The following is an 18,518-nucleotide window of genomic DNA, read 5'->3' as shown; positions in this document are numbered from 1 at the left end:
CGTGCGACTGACAGTCACCTAATATGTAGCTCCCTTACATATTAGACTAATGTTAGCCGAACCTGCCGACTGACGGTTTCAGCCGACGCTCTACTGTGTATGAGGGCGCCAGCTAACTGATTGTCAGGGAAGAAGTCAATCAAGAATTCTCTCCCCCCCAGAAACTCCGAACATTCTAATGGACTTCCAGGAGAAGTCAGTGTACTGAGATTAGAACTAGTGTTGAGCGAGTATGTTCTATTAACCCATTCGCCGAGTATGCTCGGGCCGAGCTCCGAGTATTTATAGCTGCTCGGTGATATGGTTGAATCGCTCCCGTGTGCATGATTTGCAACTGTTTGACAGCTTTATTACATGTGAGGAATGTCTATTTCTTACACATTCCTCACATGTAATAAAGCTGTCAAACAGTTGCAAATCATGCACACGGGAGAGATTCAAACATATCACCGAGCAGCTGTAAATACTCGGAGCTCGGCCCGAGCATACTCGGAAAGAACATACTCGCTCAACCCTAATTAGAACCGGACAGGTTCCTGTGTATGGGAGCGACGGCCGTGACAACTGTCAGCCAAATGATCAGCCGAAGCATCGTTTGGTTGTCAGCCAGCTAATCTTTATGGCGGACTTAAGGCATCTGACTGCAACAGGACCCTCTCCCATCTAATACAGTAGAACAAAAGATTTAGAAGGCTGTTACATCAGTGGTTCGCTGACATATATAGAAAGAATTATCAGTATAATGAGCCCTGTGGTCTCTACAGGAATTCTACATTTTGCTGTGTTTCAGGATCACGCAGGACATTCGGCTACATGACAACCACTGTGGTAGATTTACTTTTAGCTTTTATTTAAAGGCATGTTCCCAGAATCATAAATTATCGGATAGGTGGTATGTATGATTACTGGGGGATCCACTACTAGGCTTCCCACCTACAGTGAGAATGAGAGTTTAAGGTCCTCATCTGTTTAGTGCGGCAGATGACCGTGTGTTTTGCACCTTCAAAGTCTATGGGACTCACACAGATAGTAGAATACAGTACTGCAGGAGTTAAAATAGGGTGTCCACCTTTGGAGACAATTTTTTTTTTGCTTACTTAAAGGGGTATTCCCATCTCCAAGATCCTATTCCAATATGTAGTAGGTGTAATAATAATAATATTAGCAAATACCTCCAATCAGAAATGTATAGTTTTTCTGATTCGCAATGTATCTTTCCTCATGTGCAGGCATTGCAGGACCTTAGGTATCCATGGTTATGACCAGTGATATAGTGACAGCTAGTTGCTAAGGTCCTGCAATGCCTGCACATGAGGAAAAAGACATAGCTAAACAGAAAAACTATACTATGTTTTTAATTGGAGGTATTGGGTATTCCCATCTCCAAGATCCTATCCCAATATGTATTAGGTGTAATAATAACATTAGCCAATACCTCCAATTAAAAACATAGTATAGTTTTTCTGATTCGCTATGTCTCTTTCCATATGTGCAAGCATTGCAGGACCTTATCAACTAGCTGTCACTATATCAGTGGTCGTAACCATGGATACCTAAGGTCCTGCAATGCCTGCACATGAGAAAAGAGACATAGCTTATCAGAAAAACTATACTACATTTCTAATTAGAGGTATTTGCTAATATTACTATTATTACTAAATCTAGTACATATTGGGATAGGATCTTGGAGATGGGAATACCCAATACCTCCAATTAAAAACGTAATGCTATGCCTGCACATGAGGAAAGATACATAGCGAATCAGAAAAACTGATATATTTACTATATATGTCAGCAAACCTTTAAATACATGCAATTGAGGCTAAAAATGGCTGCCGATGGATGCGCATGTCACCAGACCTGTCCAATTGAAAAGCTCACATTGGAAAAGCTGCTATTCTATTGGAGGAGGCGGAGGACAGGTCCGGTCACATGGTCTCCATCAGCAGCCATTGTATGGACTAGAGAGCTGTGCAGTCTCCAATGGTTAGTATGAAAAGAAGATTTTTTTTTATATATATACACATGTATATAAAATACATACACACACACTTGTAGTTACACATACGAAGAAAAAAAGTTTATTTTAAAAACATGCCGTTATCTTATTAGAGATTGGTAGAGTAGATAAATCTGTATATTTTACCCTATGAACTGTGTGCACCAAAAAGTTATAGTCGGTTCTACACTCAAGACATAACCCTCAACACTTCCCATCAGCATAGACGCCGGGATGTGCCGAATATGCAGGTTTACTGCCATAGTGAGTGAAAGAAGCGATTGCAAGCCACATTTGGGGGCACTTATCACCCAGGGGATCCACAGATTGGGCATATTAAATTAAAATATATCCGATCCTTGTTTCGCCTGACATTTTGGGCCGTCACCACACACTGGGGGCATTTGGTTGTGAACCATTTTCAAACATGAAAGGTGGTGTTGAATCAAACTGTGCAGAAAAAGGGAAACAGTCTACATAAAGAAGCATGCCAATCAAAATTTGTATCCTCTTAATACACTGCAGTCATCATATTATACAGCACTGTGTACTTACAATTGCTCATTTTGCCTTTCTACCCAGCTAATTCTCTTCTCTTTTCCATTAGGTCTATGACATCAGGTGATTTAAAACAGACTAGCTGAATCCTTTTAAGCTCTATGTAGAAACAGGAGGTCAATTTTCTCTGCACAAGTCATAAGTCACTGCAAAAGTCCCTGGTAGGGGGAGGAGAGAGCAGCTGGGTCAGGAGTTGAAGAGGGGGATGATAAATGCAGGGACAAGAGACTTCCTGTTTCTACATAGACCAGAGAAAAGAGAAGAATTAACTAGGTAGAAAGGCAAAAAGAGCAAATGTAAGTACACAGTGCTATATAATATGATGATTGCAATATATTAAGAGGATAAAAACGTTGATGGGAGTGCTTCTTTAAGATATGACTACGGCCTGTTTCACAAATCTGATATTCATGTTTCCAAGTATGAAGTGACTAAGGGTCTCCTGAGCAGAACTTTACATCCGCCTACGATGCTGCCGAGTTGGGTCAGGAGACTGGCGGCCAGTGTACATGTACTCGGACCATAAATGTTGAACATATGAAACCTAAGTGATGACTCCTACCACATGGGGGTAACAGCCAGTGAAAGAGTCTTGTCCCTAGTGTCTCTCAGTATTCGCAATTTAGAGGCCAGTGGCTCTCATAGCTACTGGTAGAGAAACTCTGTCATACACAATAGGCCAATTCCACACACAAAGTTTAGAATTTTTCATGATGTTTTTAGATTACTTTTTTTTGCATTTTCCTTTTTTGTGGGAATGTGGACTAAATCATATACAGCATTACATACAAAAGACCGACATTTGCATTGATCACATACAGTCAAGAAAAAAGGGTAGCTCACCGATCAGCTCTTACAGAATTGACCATGCCGGGAGTATCCAGAAGTATCTAAAGACAACATAGGTCGTAAAGAATTTCTTGGCCAGTGCTACGTAGTACAATACTCAGCACTGCATGCATTGCCCTCACACACATTAATCCAAACTGTAATTACCGCACAGGATATGTCATAGGCATTTCTGTATACCTCTCATACTTCCACTGGAACTCGGCTCGGAAAGTACAGCAGTGATTGGAGTTTGGCTCCAGCCACTGCAGGTAGAGACAGATCCCGGCTATGTAATTTAGCTGGCAATTACCGGGTGTCAAGGAAGCTCAACCACTGAGCCCCCTCCACACACCGTGCACCCAGCACTGAGATACAGGTACATCATTTTGTGCTAAAAACTTATATATATTTTTTTACATTTCTAAAAATAAAGAAATAAATAATATAAAAACTGTTGCAAATGGTACAAGACAAAAAAATTATAGACTACTTACAGCACTATGCAAAAGTTTTAGGCAGGTGTGGAAAAAATACTGCAAAGTATGCTTTCCAAAATTATTTTTATCAACTAACAAAATGCAAAGTGAATAAACAAAAGAGATATTAAATCAAATCAATATTTGGTGTGACCGCACTTCGCCTTCAGCATCAATTCTCATCGGTACACTTAAACAGTTTTATAAAGGAACTCAGCAGGGAGGTTGTTCCAAACATCTTGGAAAACTAACCACAGATTTGTGGATGTCGCTTGTGCAAATCCTTCCGTCATGTAATCCCAGACAGTCTGGATAATATTGAGATCAGGGCTCTGTGGAGGCCATATCATCACTTCCAGGACTCCTTGTTCTTCTCTACACCGAAGATAGTTCTTAATTATGTTGGCTGTATGTTCGGGGTCGTAGTTCTGCTACAGAATAAAATTTGGAGCCAATCAGACGCCTCCCTGATGGTATTAAATGATGGATAAGTATGTGCCTGTATTTCTCAGCATTGAGGACATCAATAATCTTAAGCAAATCCCCAACTACAGTTGCTGAAATGCAGCCGTAAACTAGCAGCGACCCCCCACCATGCTTCACTGATGCCTGCTGACACCCATTATTGTACTGCTCTCCTGCCCTTTGGGCACAAACTGCCTTCTGTTACAGCCAAATATTTCACATTTTGACTAATCAGTCCAAAGCACCTACTGACATTTTTTCTGCCCACCAGCTCCTATGTTTTCGTGCATTGTTGAGTCACTTGGTCTCGTATCCATGTTGAAGGTATGGCTTTTGGCTGCAATTCTTTTTTGAAGACCACTTTTGGTCAGACTTCTCTGAACAGTAGATGAGTGTAGCTGCATCCCACTAGCTTCTGCCAGTTCTCAGCTGAGGGAACTGCTGGACATCTCCTGATTTTGAACTGAAGTATGATGTATCGTTCATCTCCTGCATGAAGTTTTCTTGGCTGACCACTGCGTCTACGGTGCTCAATGTTGCCCATTTCTTGAAGTCTTTAATGCTGAGAAATACAGTCAAATACTTATCCATCATGTAATACCATCAGGGAGGCATCTGACTAGTTCCAAATTTATTCTGCAGTAGGACAACAACCCCAAACATACAGCCAATGTCTTTAAGGAATATCTTTAGTGTAAAGAAAAACAATGAGTCCTGGAAGTGATGATATAGCTCCACAGAGCCCTGATCTCAATATCATCGAGACTTTGTAGGATAACATTGTGATAAAGAAGGATTTGTACAAGCCTACATCCACAGAAGATCAATGGTCCGTTCTCCAAGATTTTTAGAAAAACCTCCCTGCTGTGTTTCTTCAAAACCTGTACAAGTGTAGCTAGAAGAATTGATTAAAAAAAATAATATTCTTGAAATTGGTAGCAAGCACATCGGTTCCAAAAAGGCTGCAGGAACAAAAGTCCTTTAAAAATAGTTGTATTGAAAGTAAATATGCCAGCTCCCTGACTTGGATGCGGGCTCACACACCGAGCCCGCCCCTTTCCCGGCAAATGATGGCTGATTTAATCCTCCAACAGTCGCGGGTGGATTGAAGCTTCGCCCCTTGGATGTTAACCTGTTAAATCCCACTGGAAATCTCTGACAGCAGGTCGGGGGACGCGTCATTGCACGTGCCCATTGGCATGCCCAAGACGTGATCGCGGGGTGCCGATGGGTTGCCATGACAGCTGGGGGTCTGCCGAAGACCCCTGTGCCCGTCATTACGATCCTTCTGTGAAAGGAAATCATAGATTATAATGTAAGTGTATAGTACTTAAACAATTTCACCGTACAAATAAATTTTAGGTGTATGTTTATTGGTATCATTAAAAATTCAAATGTAACTGACCCTCAAAAAAACAAACCAAAAATAGTTAAAAAGGCTGTAAAGTATTCTCAGCCCAAAAAGAGATTCTCATAAAGTGGGGAAGGGGCAATGCCCTAAGCTGACCCCTAATCAGCCCCTACCTCACAGCGGAGGTTGGCACTCTCTTGAACGCAAATGGTGCCCCCGCTCCTCCTCAGCTCACCCTAAAGAACCCTATAAGTCCATGATTAGGTGAGAGTGAAGCGAGTCAATTATCAGTGTAAGGCGACGAAAGAGGGTAATCACCATTCAATCCCCAAGACCAATGGGCCACCACCACTGTACCTGCAGTGTACAGGTGTGGTAAATCAAAAAATAGGAAGTTATTGAGTACTCGTTTCCTAACGGTCAATTATCTTAATGGCCCAGATACTCAAGAGGATATCAATCATCAGACAATCAATAATACTGTATATACATCTCAATCTGACTGTAAACACAATACTGTATACAGATCTCAATCGGGCTGTAAATACAGAAAAAGTATATACATATATATGTATTAGTAAAAAAAAAATGATCGCAGGGAATATTCCTGCATCTCTCACCAAACCAGAAAATAGATGTCACTTTATACCAATATATAACAGACCAATCTTCAAGCACAATAAGAATAAAAAGATTCACTACTCAGCCAGAAAATCAAGAGATAAAGTCTGGAGGTGTCCTTGGACCCTCCTATTCATAGGGACAAGATCAGAAATGCAAATAGAACAACCCCACAACTACACCGCTAAGTTCAAGTACAGATGCAGGTATGTATCATCCTTTAGGGTGAGCCGACGAGGAGACGGGGGTCCATTTGCGTTCAAGAGGGTGCCAACCTCCACTGTGAGGTAGGGACAGATTAGGGGTCAGCTTAGGGAATTGTTCCTTCCCCACTTTACGATGATCTCTTTTTGGGTTGAGAATACTTTACAGCCTTTTTAACTATTTTTGGTGTTTTTTGCTTGTTTTTTTGAGGGTCAGTTACATTTGAATTTTTAATGATACCAATAAACATAAATTTTAAGTGTATTTTTTCGGTGAAATTCCTTCTGTGAAAGCCTGCGTTTAGCTAGCATTCATAGGAGATCGGGATTTTCTCTATACATAGCAGGGCTGATTCCCTGCTATGTATAGCATAAGCGATCAGACGATTGAATCTTCAAGTCCTCTAAGAATACAGTGAAAAAATAAATAGAAATATGAAAAAAACTATAAAAGTTCAAATCACCCCTCTTTTGCCCCATTAAAAAAAAATACACCTATTTGGTATCGCTGCGTTCATAAAAGTCAGATCTATCAAAATGTAAAACGAATGAATCCAATTGGTAAACAGCATAATGAGAGAAAAAAAATGAAAGAAACGCCAGAATTATGTTTTTTTTTTCCGCCGTAACATTGCAATAAAAGGCAATCAAAACATTGTATCTACAGGTGCATCTCCCTAAATTAGGATATCATCAAAAAGTAAATTTATTTCAGTTCTTCAATACAAAATGTGAAACTCATTATATAGAGTCATTACAGAAGGAGTGATCTATTTCAAGTGTTTATTTCTGTTAATGTTGATGATTATGGCTTACAGCCAATGAAAACACAAAAGTCATTATCTCAGTAAATTAGAATACTTTATAACAACAGCTTGACAAATGATTTTAAAATCTGAAATGTTGGCCTACTGAAATGTATGGTCAGTAAATGCCCTCAATACTTGGTCGGGGCTCCTTTTGCATCAATTACTGCATCAATGCGGCGTGGCATGGAGGTGATCAGCCTGTGGCACTGCTGAGGTGTTATGGAAGCCCAGGTTGCCTTGATAGCAGCCTTCAGCTCGTCTGCATTGTTGGGTCTGGTGTCTCTCATCTTCCTCTTGACAATACCCCATAGATTCTCTATAATAGATTCTCTATGGGGTTAAGGTCAGGCGAGTTTGCTGGCCAGTCAAGCACAGTGATACTGTTGTATATAAACCAGGTATTGGTACTTTTGGCAGTGTGGACAGGTGCCAAGTCCTGCTGGAGAATGAAATTTCCATCTCCAAAAAGCTTGTCGGCAGAGGGAAGCATGAAGTGCTCTAAAATTTCCTGGTAGACGGCTGCGCTGACTTTGGTCTTGATAAAACACAGTGGACCTACACCAGCAGATGACATGGCTCCCCAAACCATCACTGATTGTGGAAACTTCTCACGAGACCTCAAGCAGCTTGGATTGTGGCCTCTTCACTCTTCCTCCAGACTCTGGGACCTTGATTTCCAAATGAAAACTGGAACTCTGGAACCTTGTGGAGAGTGTCAATAACTACCTTCTGGACATCTGTCAAGTCAGCAGGCTTCCCCATGATTGTGGAGCCTACTGAAACAGATTAAGGGACCTTTTTAAACGCTTAGGAAGCCTTTGCAGGTGTTTTTTGTTAATTATTGTAATTTACTGAGATAATGACTTTTGTGTTTTCATTGGCTGTAAGCCATAATCATCAACATTAACAGAAATAAACACTTGAAATAGATCACTCTGTTTGTAATGACTTTATGAGTTTCACTTTTTGTATTGAAGAATTTAAATAAATTAAATTTTTGATGATATTCTAATTTAGTGAGATGCACCTGTATCTAAAATGGTATCAATAAAACAGTCAGCTCAGAGCACAAAAAATAAGCCATCACATAGCCTCATATCCTGAAAATTGAAAGTGTTACGGGTCTCAGAAAACTGCAACACAGCAAATTTTTTTTCCCCGAATTTTTCATACCACTTAAAAAAACAAAACAATAAAATTTAAATAAATTTAAAAAAAATGCATGTTTGGTATTTGCGTAATCGTAGTGACCTGGAGAATCATATTACCAGGTCAGTTTTACCGTATAGTGAGCATAGTAAGTAAAAAAAAAAATTCTACGCACTGGAATTTTTTTTCCCCGCTTTTCAGTGCATCACATTATAAAATCAATGGTGTCATTAAAAAAAGCACAACTTGTTTTTCAAGAAACAAGCCGTCATATGGCCATACTGACAAAAATATAAAGAAGTTATGGATCTTGGAAAAAGGGGAGGGAAAAAACGAAAATGAAAAAAAAAACAAAACAGAAAATGGCCCAGGGGTGAAGGGGTTAAATATCTTGTACAGTGTGACACAGTACCCAAGTGTACCTAGAAGAATTCACGCTATTTTGAAGGCAAATGGCAGTAAAAGCAAATGTTAATTTAGGATTTCTCTTTTGTTCATTCATTTGGCTAATTGATAAAAATAATCGTTTGACACCTCTACTATTGAAAGCATTTATTCTATACCTGTGTAACCCATTTGCACAGTACTGTATCTCTTCATGAGCATTTCTGGTGGTCCTGTAGGTCTGTATTTACAAGCTTCTAGCATGCGACCACTGCCACGATCACTGATCCTAACCACGGCTCCGTACGGTACTTACAATCTGGGTGTCTCCTTCTGTGAGAATCCCTTGAGCTTTGCAGCGCGTGGTGTGGACTTTACTGGATACAGGGAAAAGCTACACACAAAAGTATTTACACCATTAGAAATGTCAGTCATTTGGTAAAACACCTAAAATATAAAAGCCTTTACAAACTGGAAGTTAATATTTAATTAGAAAATTCTGACATGAGAATGATGCAGACAACTTCACTATTTCCTGCCAGTAACTATTCTTCCCCTTTACAGGATGAACCTGATTTTTTTTGGCCAAGCCTCCTAAGCCTAAATAACCAAAAGAGGATTTTTACAGGGAATATTAGAAGAGTAATAACCAGCTCACCTGAGCTTTGAGAAAGAACGTCAGAGAGCGTTTGATCACATTATGGATCTGTGCACTTAAATTTTAATGATGTGACTTAATACATTTTGCAATTTTAAGAAGCTGGGAAATTCCCCTGATTTTTATAGGGGACCTGTCAACAGGCTTTCCCAATATAAAGTACAGCCAGCACCTTTAAGCTGCATTCTAGTAGGATGTCTGTATGCGCCCAATGCAGGGCACAAAAAAATACCTTTTATTATACTCAAAGACATTGCGGTATGCTCAAATGGTCTTGGTCTTTGGTCTTCATCCGGTGCCTCCTCTCTTATTATCCCCGTCCTCCTTCCCTGCTTCATGTGGATGACGTGTCCTATGTCATCCACACAGTTTCCTCCATTGCATTCCTGCGCAGGCGCACTTCTCTCTGCCCTGCCGAGGGCAGAACAAAGCATTGTAGAGCGCATGCACCGGCTTTTCCTACAGGTCATCGGCGCTCTTTGGCCTTTCCTGGAGCATGCACACTACAGTAACTTTGCTCTGCCCTCAGCATAGCTGAGAGAAGTGCACCTGCGCAGAAGAGCGATGGAGGACACCGTATGGATGACATAGGACGCATCATCCACCAGAAGCAGGGAAGGAGGACAGCGATCATAAGAAGGGAGGAGGCATTGGATCAAGACCAGAGACACCCATCGGACCGGACGGCGCCGTCGGCGAGTATTAAAGGTATTTTTTGTGCCTTGTAGAGGGGACTAGGGACATATATACAGCTTAAGGCCCCATCACACTAAGCGACACTACAGCGATCCCGACAACGATACGACCTGTCAGGGATCGTTGCTGCGTCGCTATGTGGTCGCTGGTGAGATGTCAAACAGTCAGATCTTCCCAACCACGCAGCAGCGATGCAGCGACCCGTAACGATCTGTATAACGATGCACGCCTATGTGTTTCTGTGTCTGAGTCGTCAACAAGGTCGTTGGTAAGGTGTCAAACACAGCGATGCATGCTACCCAGCGGGGCCTCAACGATCAAAAATGTCCAGACCATTCCGACACGACCAGCGATCTCACAGCAGGGACCTGGTCGCTGCTACGTGTCAAACGTAGCGAGATCGCTGCTGAGGTCGCTGTTGCGTCACAAAACCTGTGACTCAGCAGTGATCTCGCTTAGTGTGACGGGGGCTTTACTTGAACATTGCAACAGAGGGTTTAAAGGTGCTGGCTGTACTTTACATGGGGAAAACCTGGTGACGGGTTCCCTTTAAAGACTCATCTGTTAAAGAGGAATAAGAAACCCTTGTAACAAACACTCCAAGATCGCTCTTCTCTTTAGAAAGATTCTGCTGCAGCTACAAGGCCAGAAAATACAATGCCCAGCTGCAGCAGAACCAAAGACACAAAAAGGCTCCAGGTCAGTCAATGATTTACACAAAGTCCCCTCTTCTTTTCAAAATGTGCTGAACCCTCTATACCTCATGGTGCAACAAGGTCAGACAACCCCACAATGATATCCTAAAGAGGTGTTTCCAGAATCACAACTTCTCCCCTGCTCCAGTGGACACGCAGAAGGCTGCACTTATCCATTCAAAGAGAGGGACATAGGACCCCCGGTCTCATGAGTGGTGGGGGTTTCACTACTCGAACATGTATCCATCTATGCTATGGAGAGGTGATAGGCTGCGACTCTGTGAATTCACATAATGGACACATAACATAATGAATATAAGCCTTGTGTCTTATGCTCTTTACCTTTCTGCCCAGAAGCTGGTTGGACAAAGTGGATTTTCCTGCATTGGGAGCCCCTATAATGGCAAGTTTGAGCACTTTGGAGTCCTCTGGCTGGTCAGGGGCATTCAATAATAAACTGTCTTGATCAGCTGCAAACAGAGAAATGCATTTAGTCTGAACTGGAGCAAACTATGAAAGAACACAAATGGGAGGTAAAACATGACTTATAACGCTGACCTTACACATTAGATGAAAGGTGACCAAACCCAATCCAGCCAAAAATATCTAATGTGTATGGGGGCTGCCTGAATGTTTTACAATAGCAGAGGACTTTTTTTATCCTGTGGGAGATAACTTATAGCAATAAGTTACATCCATTGTCCAATTGAAAAAGTACAGGTATGTATAACTATAGTGAGGTATACCGGAGGCAGGCTTCTTTTTTTTTTTTCTTTTTTACATACTGTTGATTTTTATTAAGGTTTTAAAGGATGAACAATACAATAGTATTTTGAAAAACATTCATGCAAACTTTTTTCTTATATAATATAACAAGGAGGGGGACAACAAGGGGAGGAGAGAGGGGAAAGGGGAGAAAGGAGTTGAATCCTATATAGCGGGTAACATTTGTTAAGTATAGTCAGAGTCTGGTGTGACTTGTAAGTAGGGATGAGCGGACCGTGGAAGTTGGCGTTCTGGTACCCGACCCAAACTTTATTTCAAAGTTTGGTTCGGGTACCAGAATTGCATCCAAATTTGAACCAGAAACCCATTGAAAACAATGGGGACCCGGACTTTTGAGCCAGAAAACTCTCTCGGACTTCCCCCGGAGCTCCGAACATTGCGACCTACTTCCGGGGAAGTTGGTGTTCGGTGTTTAACACCGGACAGTGATTGTCCGGTATGAACGTCGAACTTTTATATTCAGGTTCGCTCATTTCTACTTGTAAGTGTAGAGGGGATGTGGCGAAGAGAATATGGATGCTATATTCTACCCATGGTGACCAGATTTTCTGAAATTTGTCCACCTTGTCGCATAGCATAGCTGAGAGTTTTTCATTAGTCATGTACCAATAGATTAGTCTTTTTACTTCCGAGAAGTCAAGCCCTGGTTTTCTCCAAGCAGAGATGATTGATAGTTTGCTTACTAGCAAGAAATATGAAGGGAATAAGTTGGAATGCGTGTATTTAATAAAGTCTCTCAGGGGGTTTTCTATAAATTATGGCCTGTAACAGATAAGAAGGAAGTACACTAATCTAAAGTCTACAGGCATTGGGGCAAATCCACAATATATAGTACATGTGGCTTATAGACTGACATCTTCTAAAACATTTGATGGAATAGTTAGGAACAGCTTTGGCTACTCTATCTGGAGTCACGTAGCATCTCATCATGACTTGTAGTTAGTTTCAAGCATCAAGGTATTAAGAAAGTCGCTTTGTGGTAGAAGACCAAATTTGGGTCCAGTCTTCATCAGATAATGTAAAGCCAATATCTCCTCCCCAGCCAGAATGATAGGTGATATGACATCTGTGGGTGGCATGGTTTATAAAAGTATAGAAAAGCGAGATAGTGCCCGGTGCATGAGGGTTTATACAAAATCTCTGTTCAAGTGGGATGAAAGAATATGGTGGAGTTGCATTTCTTAGACAAGGAAATAATGAAGTGTTTAAGTTTAAGGTATCTGAATATTTGTTTGGAAGGAAGATGACATTTTTCTTTGAGGATGGGAAAACATTACGAAGGTGGTGAAGCTTGGTGATGCCTGCTCTAATCCACTTACGGAATGCTAAGGGGGATTCTGCGCCTGTAGGTAATTGGGGATTACTCCAAAGAGGTGCTCAGGTAAAAAGGGAGAAATTATGGTCAAGAATATTTCATGGAATCACAAATTTCAAGTGAATGGGACAGTGTAGGATTAGAAATGTGGTTGGAGGAGCAATAGTAAAGTATTTAGAGCTAAAGGGTGACATTCTGGGGCTTCCAGGGTAAGCCAGAGACCGGGTTCAAAGGATGTGTGGAATACAGTTAGTTGGGCCAATTGAGCTGCCTGATAGTATTTAGCTAGGTTTGGGACTCTTTATTGTGGTGGTGATATAGTGTGGTCCTATTGACACATGGAATGCCTCCTTTCCAGACAAAAGAGTTAATTGAGTGTTGTGTTATTTTATCGAAGCTGACAGGCGGCTTTCAAGTTGCGCCTAGGCCTCTACTTTCATGACTCCATCAGAGGTACCATCCAATTTTCTGCAAAGCAGTATTCGGACAGGACCCACCCCCAACAGAGGCAATGAGTACAACGAGGCAAATGGAGTCCAAAGTCTGTAAGTTTGGATCCTGCTTGGCCTCTTTTCCGGCAGTGAATGAAAAACTCCTAGCACTCACGTTTTGCTGTACTTCTATGTTTCTGTATGGGATTTTCATCCAGCATGCAGTTTAGCACGTTGCATTTTTGGGACATGTTTTAGCCCATCAGCAGCCTTTTTGAACTGATGGTGTCTGGCTAAAAACTTGCAGATTCCCCCTTTGCTTGACTGCACTCAATGCCTTTCAGTCTATAACCCTGAAAAATAAAATGAGGCAAAAGAAGCCCAAACTGTTCTGCTGTAAACTCCGTCTGGCCTCCTTTCCGGCAATGTCCGGGTAAAGAGTAGCAGACTACATTAACCTCACTGTACACAACGGCTCTGTCCCGACAGAGTGACGAACGCGGAGCCTAAACGCAATACAAGAGCAGCCATCCACAACTCTCTAGCTGCCAAGCCTGTCTGCAGCTAGGAGCAAATAGGTAGATATGTTATGAATATGTGAAAATACCGAGACTTCGTCATTCATCACATCCCTATTTAAACAATATTACACGTCATCAATACAAATGTTCACAGACATTTACCTTTATTAAAGGAGACAGCCGGTGCTTGTGGGCTGAGAAATTCATTTGTGGGACTATGTTGCTGTACCCCCAACAAACTGCCAATAGCAGAGTCTCTCCCATGTAGACATGCAGCTAATCTATTAACCCTGTGATGCTCTTTATTCCTTAGAAGTAGGACTGTTCCTGTGGGGAAATAAAAGTTAAACAATTGAATGAAAGAATTAAAAGGCCTGTCAAAAATGGAGGAGGGGAGAACATACAAATGCTTTGAAAATGTTGTCCATTGTGAGATTTGAACCCAGGACCTGTTCTGCGGCTCTATTCAACTACTATGAAAGCTGAGTCCATTGCTAGGCTGCGTCTGTCAAAACCAGACAAATTATGGTCATTCCCTTCTTAAATTCCTAGTCACCCAAGAAAAAGGTAAAAAAAAAAAAGATTATACTCACCTTTATAGGTGTAGACCGATACCATTCCAGCAATGTTCGCGCAGATTCTTCTGGATCACGTTTCATCCTATGTTGCATGAGCGCTACAGCTAATCAGTGGCCGCCGACCAGCTGCAGCCTGTCTTAAGTATTGTCAGAGTGGACATCAGCTTTATTGGAATATTGATGATCAGCAACCGCTGATTGGCTGAAGTGCTCATGTAAATGTCACACATACCACGGGAAACTCCGCATCAACATCGCTGGCCCGGATGTGGTGCAGGTGGGGAGTATAAGCTTTTTTTTTTTTTTTTTTTTTTTTATCTTACTCGGGTAATTTGGGCACTCAAGAAGGGAATGACCAAGTAGTGGATAATTCCTTTAAATGTAGAGGCAGGACACATGATAGACCATCGCTGCATTCAGCTCCTTACCATAGAGGTGCAATGAGGAAAAACAAGGGCCCCAGACGCCCCCCCGGGTGGGGGTCCCAACAATAATCTACCAGTGTATAATCCATGGGTAGAATCACAAGTGTCAACATTGACCATAATGTGAGCAAACTTTTTGCATTCAGAAAAAAAGCCAAACAATGTGTTTCTATAGATCATACATGTCAAACTCTGTGGGCCAAATCTGGTCCACGACACCAGAACCACCACCCTAGGGCTATTATTCCGTATGGAGGACTATGTGGGGCCCATTATTCCGTATGGTGGACTATGTGGGGCCCATTATTCCGTATGGAGGACTATGTGGGGCCCATTATTCCGTATGGAGGACGATGTGGGGCCCATTATTCCGTATGGAGGACTATGTGGGGCCCATTATTCCGTATGGAGGACTATGTGGGGCCCATTATTCCGTATGGAGGACTATGTGGGGCCCATTATTCCGTATGGAGGACTATGTGGGGCCCATTATTCCGTATGGAGGACGATGTGGGGCCCATTATTCCGTATGGAGGACTATGTGGGGCCCATTATTCCGTATGGAGGACTATGTGGGGCCCATTATTCCGTATGGAGGACTATGTGGGGCCCATTATTCCGTATGGAGGACTATGTGGGGCCCATTATTCCGTATGGAGGACTATGTGGGGCCCGGTACACTGTATGGAGGACTATGTGGGGCCCGGTACACTGTATGGAGGGCTATGTGGGGCCCGGTACACTGTATGGAGGGCTATGTGGGGCCCGGTACACTGTATGGAGGGCTATGTGGGGCCCGGTACACTGTATGGAGGGCTATGTGGGGCCCGGTACACTGTATGGAGGGCTATGTGGGGCCCGGTACACTGTATGGAGGGCCATGTGGGGCCCGGTACACTGTATGGAGGGCTATGTGGGGCCCGGTACACTGTATGGCGGGCTATGTGGTGCCCGTTACACTGTAAGGAGAACTATGTGGTGCCCGTTACACTGTATGGAGGACTAAATTACACTGTACGGAGGACTATGTGGTGCCCATTACACTGTATACTGTAAACTGACTTTGAAGTTTTTCAATTTGGCCCTCTGTGGGTTTGTGTTTGACATCCCTGAGAGATGAATCTGTGCAGAAGTCACTTGTGTGGAAATTCTGTGATGGAACAAGGGCAAAACAATGACAGATGCCCCCAGGGTCATATCATCTGTAGCATGGGCGTACCCACCGTGGGGTAGGGGGGGGGCAGCTGCCCCCCCTAGAAGCAGGCACGCAAGCCGCACACCAAGGCCGGCGTCAGCACTCGGCGCACCCGGGCAAATGCTCCCCCCCGCTTGCTCCGGGCCCTGGCACGATACTTACCCCTCCCCGAGCCTCCGCAGCAGATCCTGCATCCTCTGCGGCTGCTGCACTGTGACGTCTCAGGTCAGAGGGCGCGGTGACGTCTTTACAACGCGCTCTTTCCTGAGCAGTCACAGCGCAGAGCGGGATGAGGCTGGCGACGCTGAGGAGTCCGGAGCAGCGGCAGCAGGTGAGACGTGAGGTATTTGATTTTTTTACATTTTTATTATATGGAGGCCTGTGGCAATATAAGGGAGGGGGTGAGATGGGGGTGTGTGACATCCTGCATGGGGCATTATAAGGGGGGGTGTGACATACTGCACGGGGCATTATAAGGGGGGGTGACATCCTGCATGGGGCATTATAAGGGGGGGGTGGGTGGGAGTGACATCCAGCATGGGGCATTATAAGGGGGGGGGGGGGTGACATCCTGCATGGGGCATTATAAGGGAGGGGGGTGACATCCTGCATGGGGCATTATAAGGGAGAGGGGGGAGGTGACATCCTGCATGGGGCATAAGGAAGGGGGGGGGGTGTCATCCTGCATGGGGCATTATAAGGTGGGGTGACATCCTACATGGGTTATTATATGGGGGGGGGGGGGGGGGGGAACAGCCTGCGTGGGGCATTATGTGAGGGGGAACAGCCTGCATGAGGCATTATGTGAGGGGGAACAGCCTGCATGAGGCATTATGTGTGGGGAACAACCTGCATGGAGCATTATATGGGGGCCAGTATTCTGTATGGAGCGTTATATGGGGGCCAGTATCCTGCATGGAGCGTTATATGGGGGCCAGTATCCTGCATGGAGCGTTATATGGGGGCCAGTATCCTGCATGGAGCGTTATATGGGGGCCAGTATCCTGCATGGAGCGTTATATGGGGGCCAGTATCCTGCATGGAGCGTTATATGGGGGCCAGTATCCTGTATGGAGCGTTATATGGGGGCCAGTATTCCGTATGGAGCGTTATATGGGGGCCAGTATTCTGTATGGAGCATTTTATGGGGGCCAGTATTCTGTGTGGAGCATTATATGGGGGACAGTATCCTATATGGAGCGTTATATGGGGGGGCCAGTCTCCTGTATGGAGTATTTTATGGCGGCCAGTATACTGTGTGGACCAATTCGCTGGTTTCTGAGCTATTGTGGAATTTACAATAGATATCACTCATGTAATGTAAGAAGCGAAATCTTTGCATTGTACTATATTATATATATATATATATATATATATATATATATATTTCTCTTCGGTATCTGTGACCATGGCTTGCCCCCCCTAGTTTTGATCCTGGGTACGCCCATGATCTGTAGTCAGATTATATTAATTATACAATTAGGAAATCCAGGCACCTGAGTGCAGGCTGCCAGCACATGATGGGAGTTGTAATCTCACAACAAAATCCCGAGTGCACAGTTACATACAGTCACACAGCATACTACTAGTATATACAGCCGCAGGCTACTTATTATCTGCAACCTGCTGGGAAAAACTACAAGTCCCCGCGGTCAGCAGAAGCTCGGTTGTCCGGTTCCCTGACAAGGCAGTGACAGAAGTTCGGTTCCCTGACCGCAGTGACAGAAGCTACGTCATTACCGTGCGCCGTCACTGACCTGCAGCTCTGCTCTCAGCCAGGACACGAGTGGCCCTGACCGACCTGAACAGCGCACACCACATCGTATTACCGGCCGCTGGTTATTATATCACGCCGTGACTGATGGGCGCCGCCATATTGTAAGAATCTGTAGTCTCACTGGTGACGTCATATGTATGCGACTGGAGAAACGCGGACGTGCAGCGCCATCTTTCCTCCTGGCAACCCTAAACTCGCGTAGTACTACAAATCACAAGCGTCCACAGTTAAGCAGCTATGATCCATGTCACGGTCAGGCTAAGTGCCCACGATGCAGAAATGCTGCAGATTTTTTCTGCATCTCCCTGGCAGGAAAAACGCATGCGGATTTTACATGCGTTTTTCCCGCCAGGTAGAAGCGTTTGTCAAGCGTTTTTGCATGCATTTCTGCATGCAGGTTATGGCTATGTGCCCACGATGCAGAAATGAAGCAGAAAATTTCTGCAGCATTTGGCTGTGTGCCCACGTAGCGTTTTTCAAGCGTATATGCTGCGGAATTTCCGCAGCGTAAACGCTTGAAAAACGCATGTAGATCCGCACCCCATGGTCCCCAATGGCATTCCGCAATGTCAATGCCCATGCTGCGGATTTTTCC

General features: G+C 43.5%; 1 protein-coding gene across 1 annotated transcript in view; it reads right to left on the bottom strand.

Moving 5' to 3' along the window:
- ERAL1 (Era like 12S mitochondrial rRNA chaperone 1) overlaps positions 1–18,058 on the bottom strand; it is a 38,040-nt gene extending 19,982 nt beyond the window's left edge. The window contains exons 1-5 of the mRNA XM_073667891.1: positions 17,904–18,058; positions 14,111–14,275; positions 11,238–11,365; positions 9,163–9,240; positions 3,401–3,447 (exon numbers count right to left, since the gene is read on the bottom strand). Of these exons, the coding sequence (XP_073523992.1) occupies positions 3,401–3,447; positions 9,163–9,240; positions 11,238–11,365; positions 14,111–14,275; positions 17,904–17,967 (482 nt within the window). The 5' untranslated portion in view covers positions 17,968–18,058. The remainder of the gene's footprint in view (positions 1–3,400; positions 3,448–9,162; positions 9,241–11,237; positions 11,366–14,110; positions 14,276–17,903) is intronic.
- Between the last annotated feature and the right edge of the window lie 460 nt (positions 18,059–18,518).

This window comes from Phyllobates terribilis, unplaced genomic scaffold (assembly GCF_046119375.1).
Source record: "Phyllobates terribilis strain yellow unplaced genomic scaffold, ASM4611937v1 Scaffold_2__4_contigs__length_985480577, whole genome shotgun sequence".
Lineage (NCBI taxonomy): Eukaryota > Metazoa > Chordata > Amphibia > Anura > Dendrobatidae > Phyllobates > Phyllobates terribilis.
Note: the sequence above shows the minus strand (reverse complement) of the source record. Positions and strands in the feature narration are given on the sequence as shown.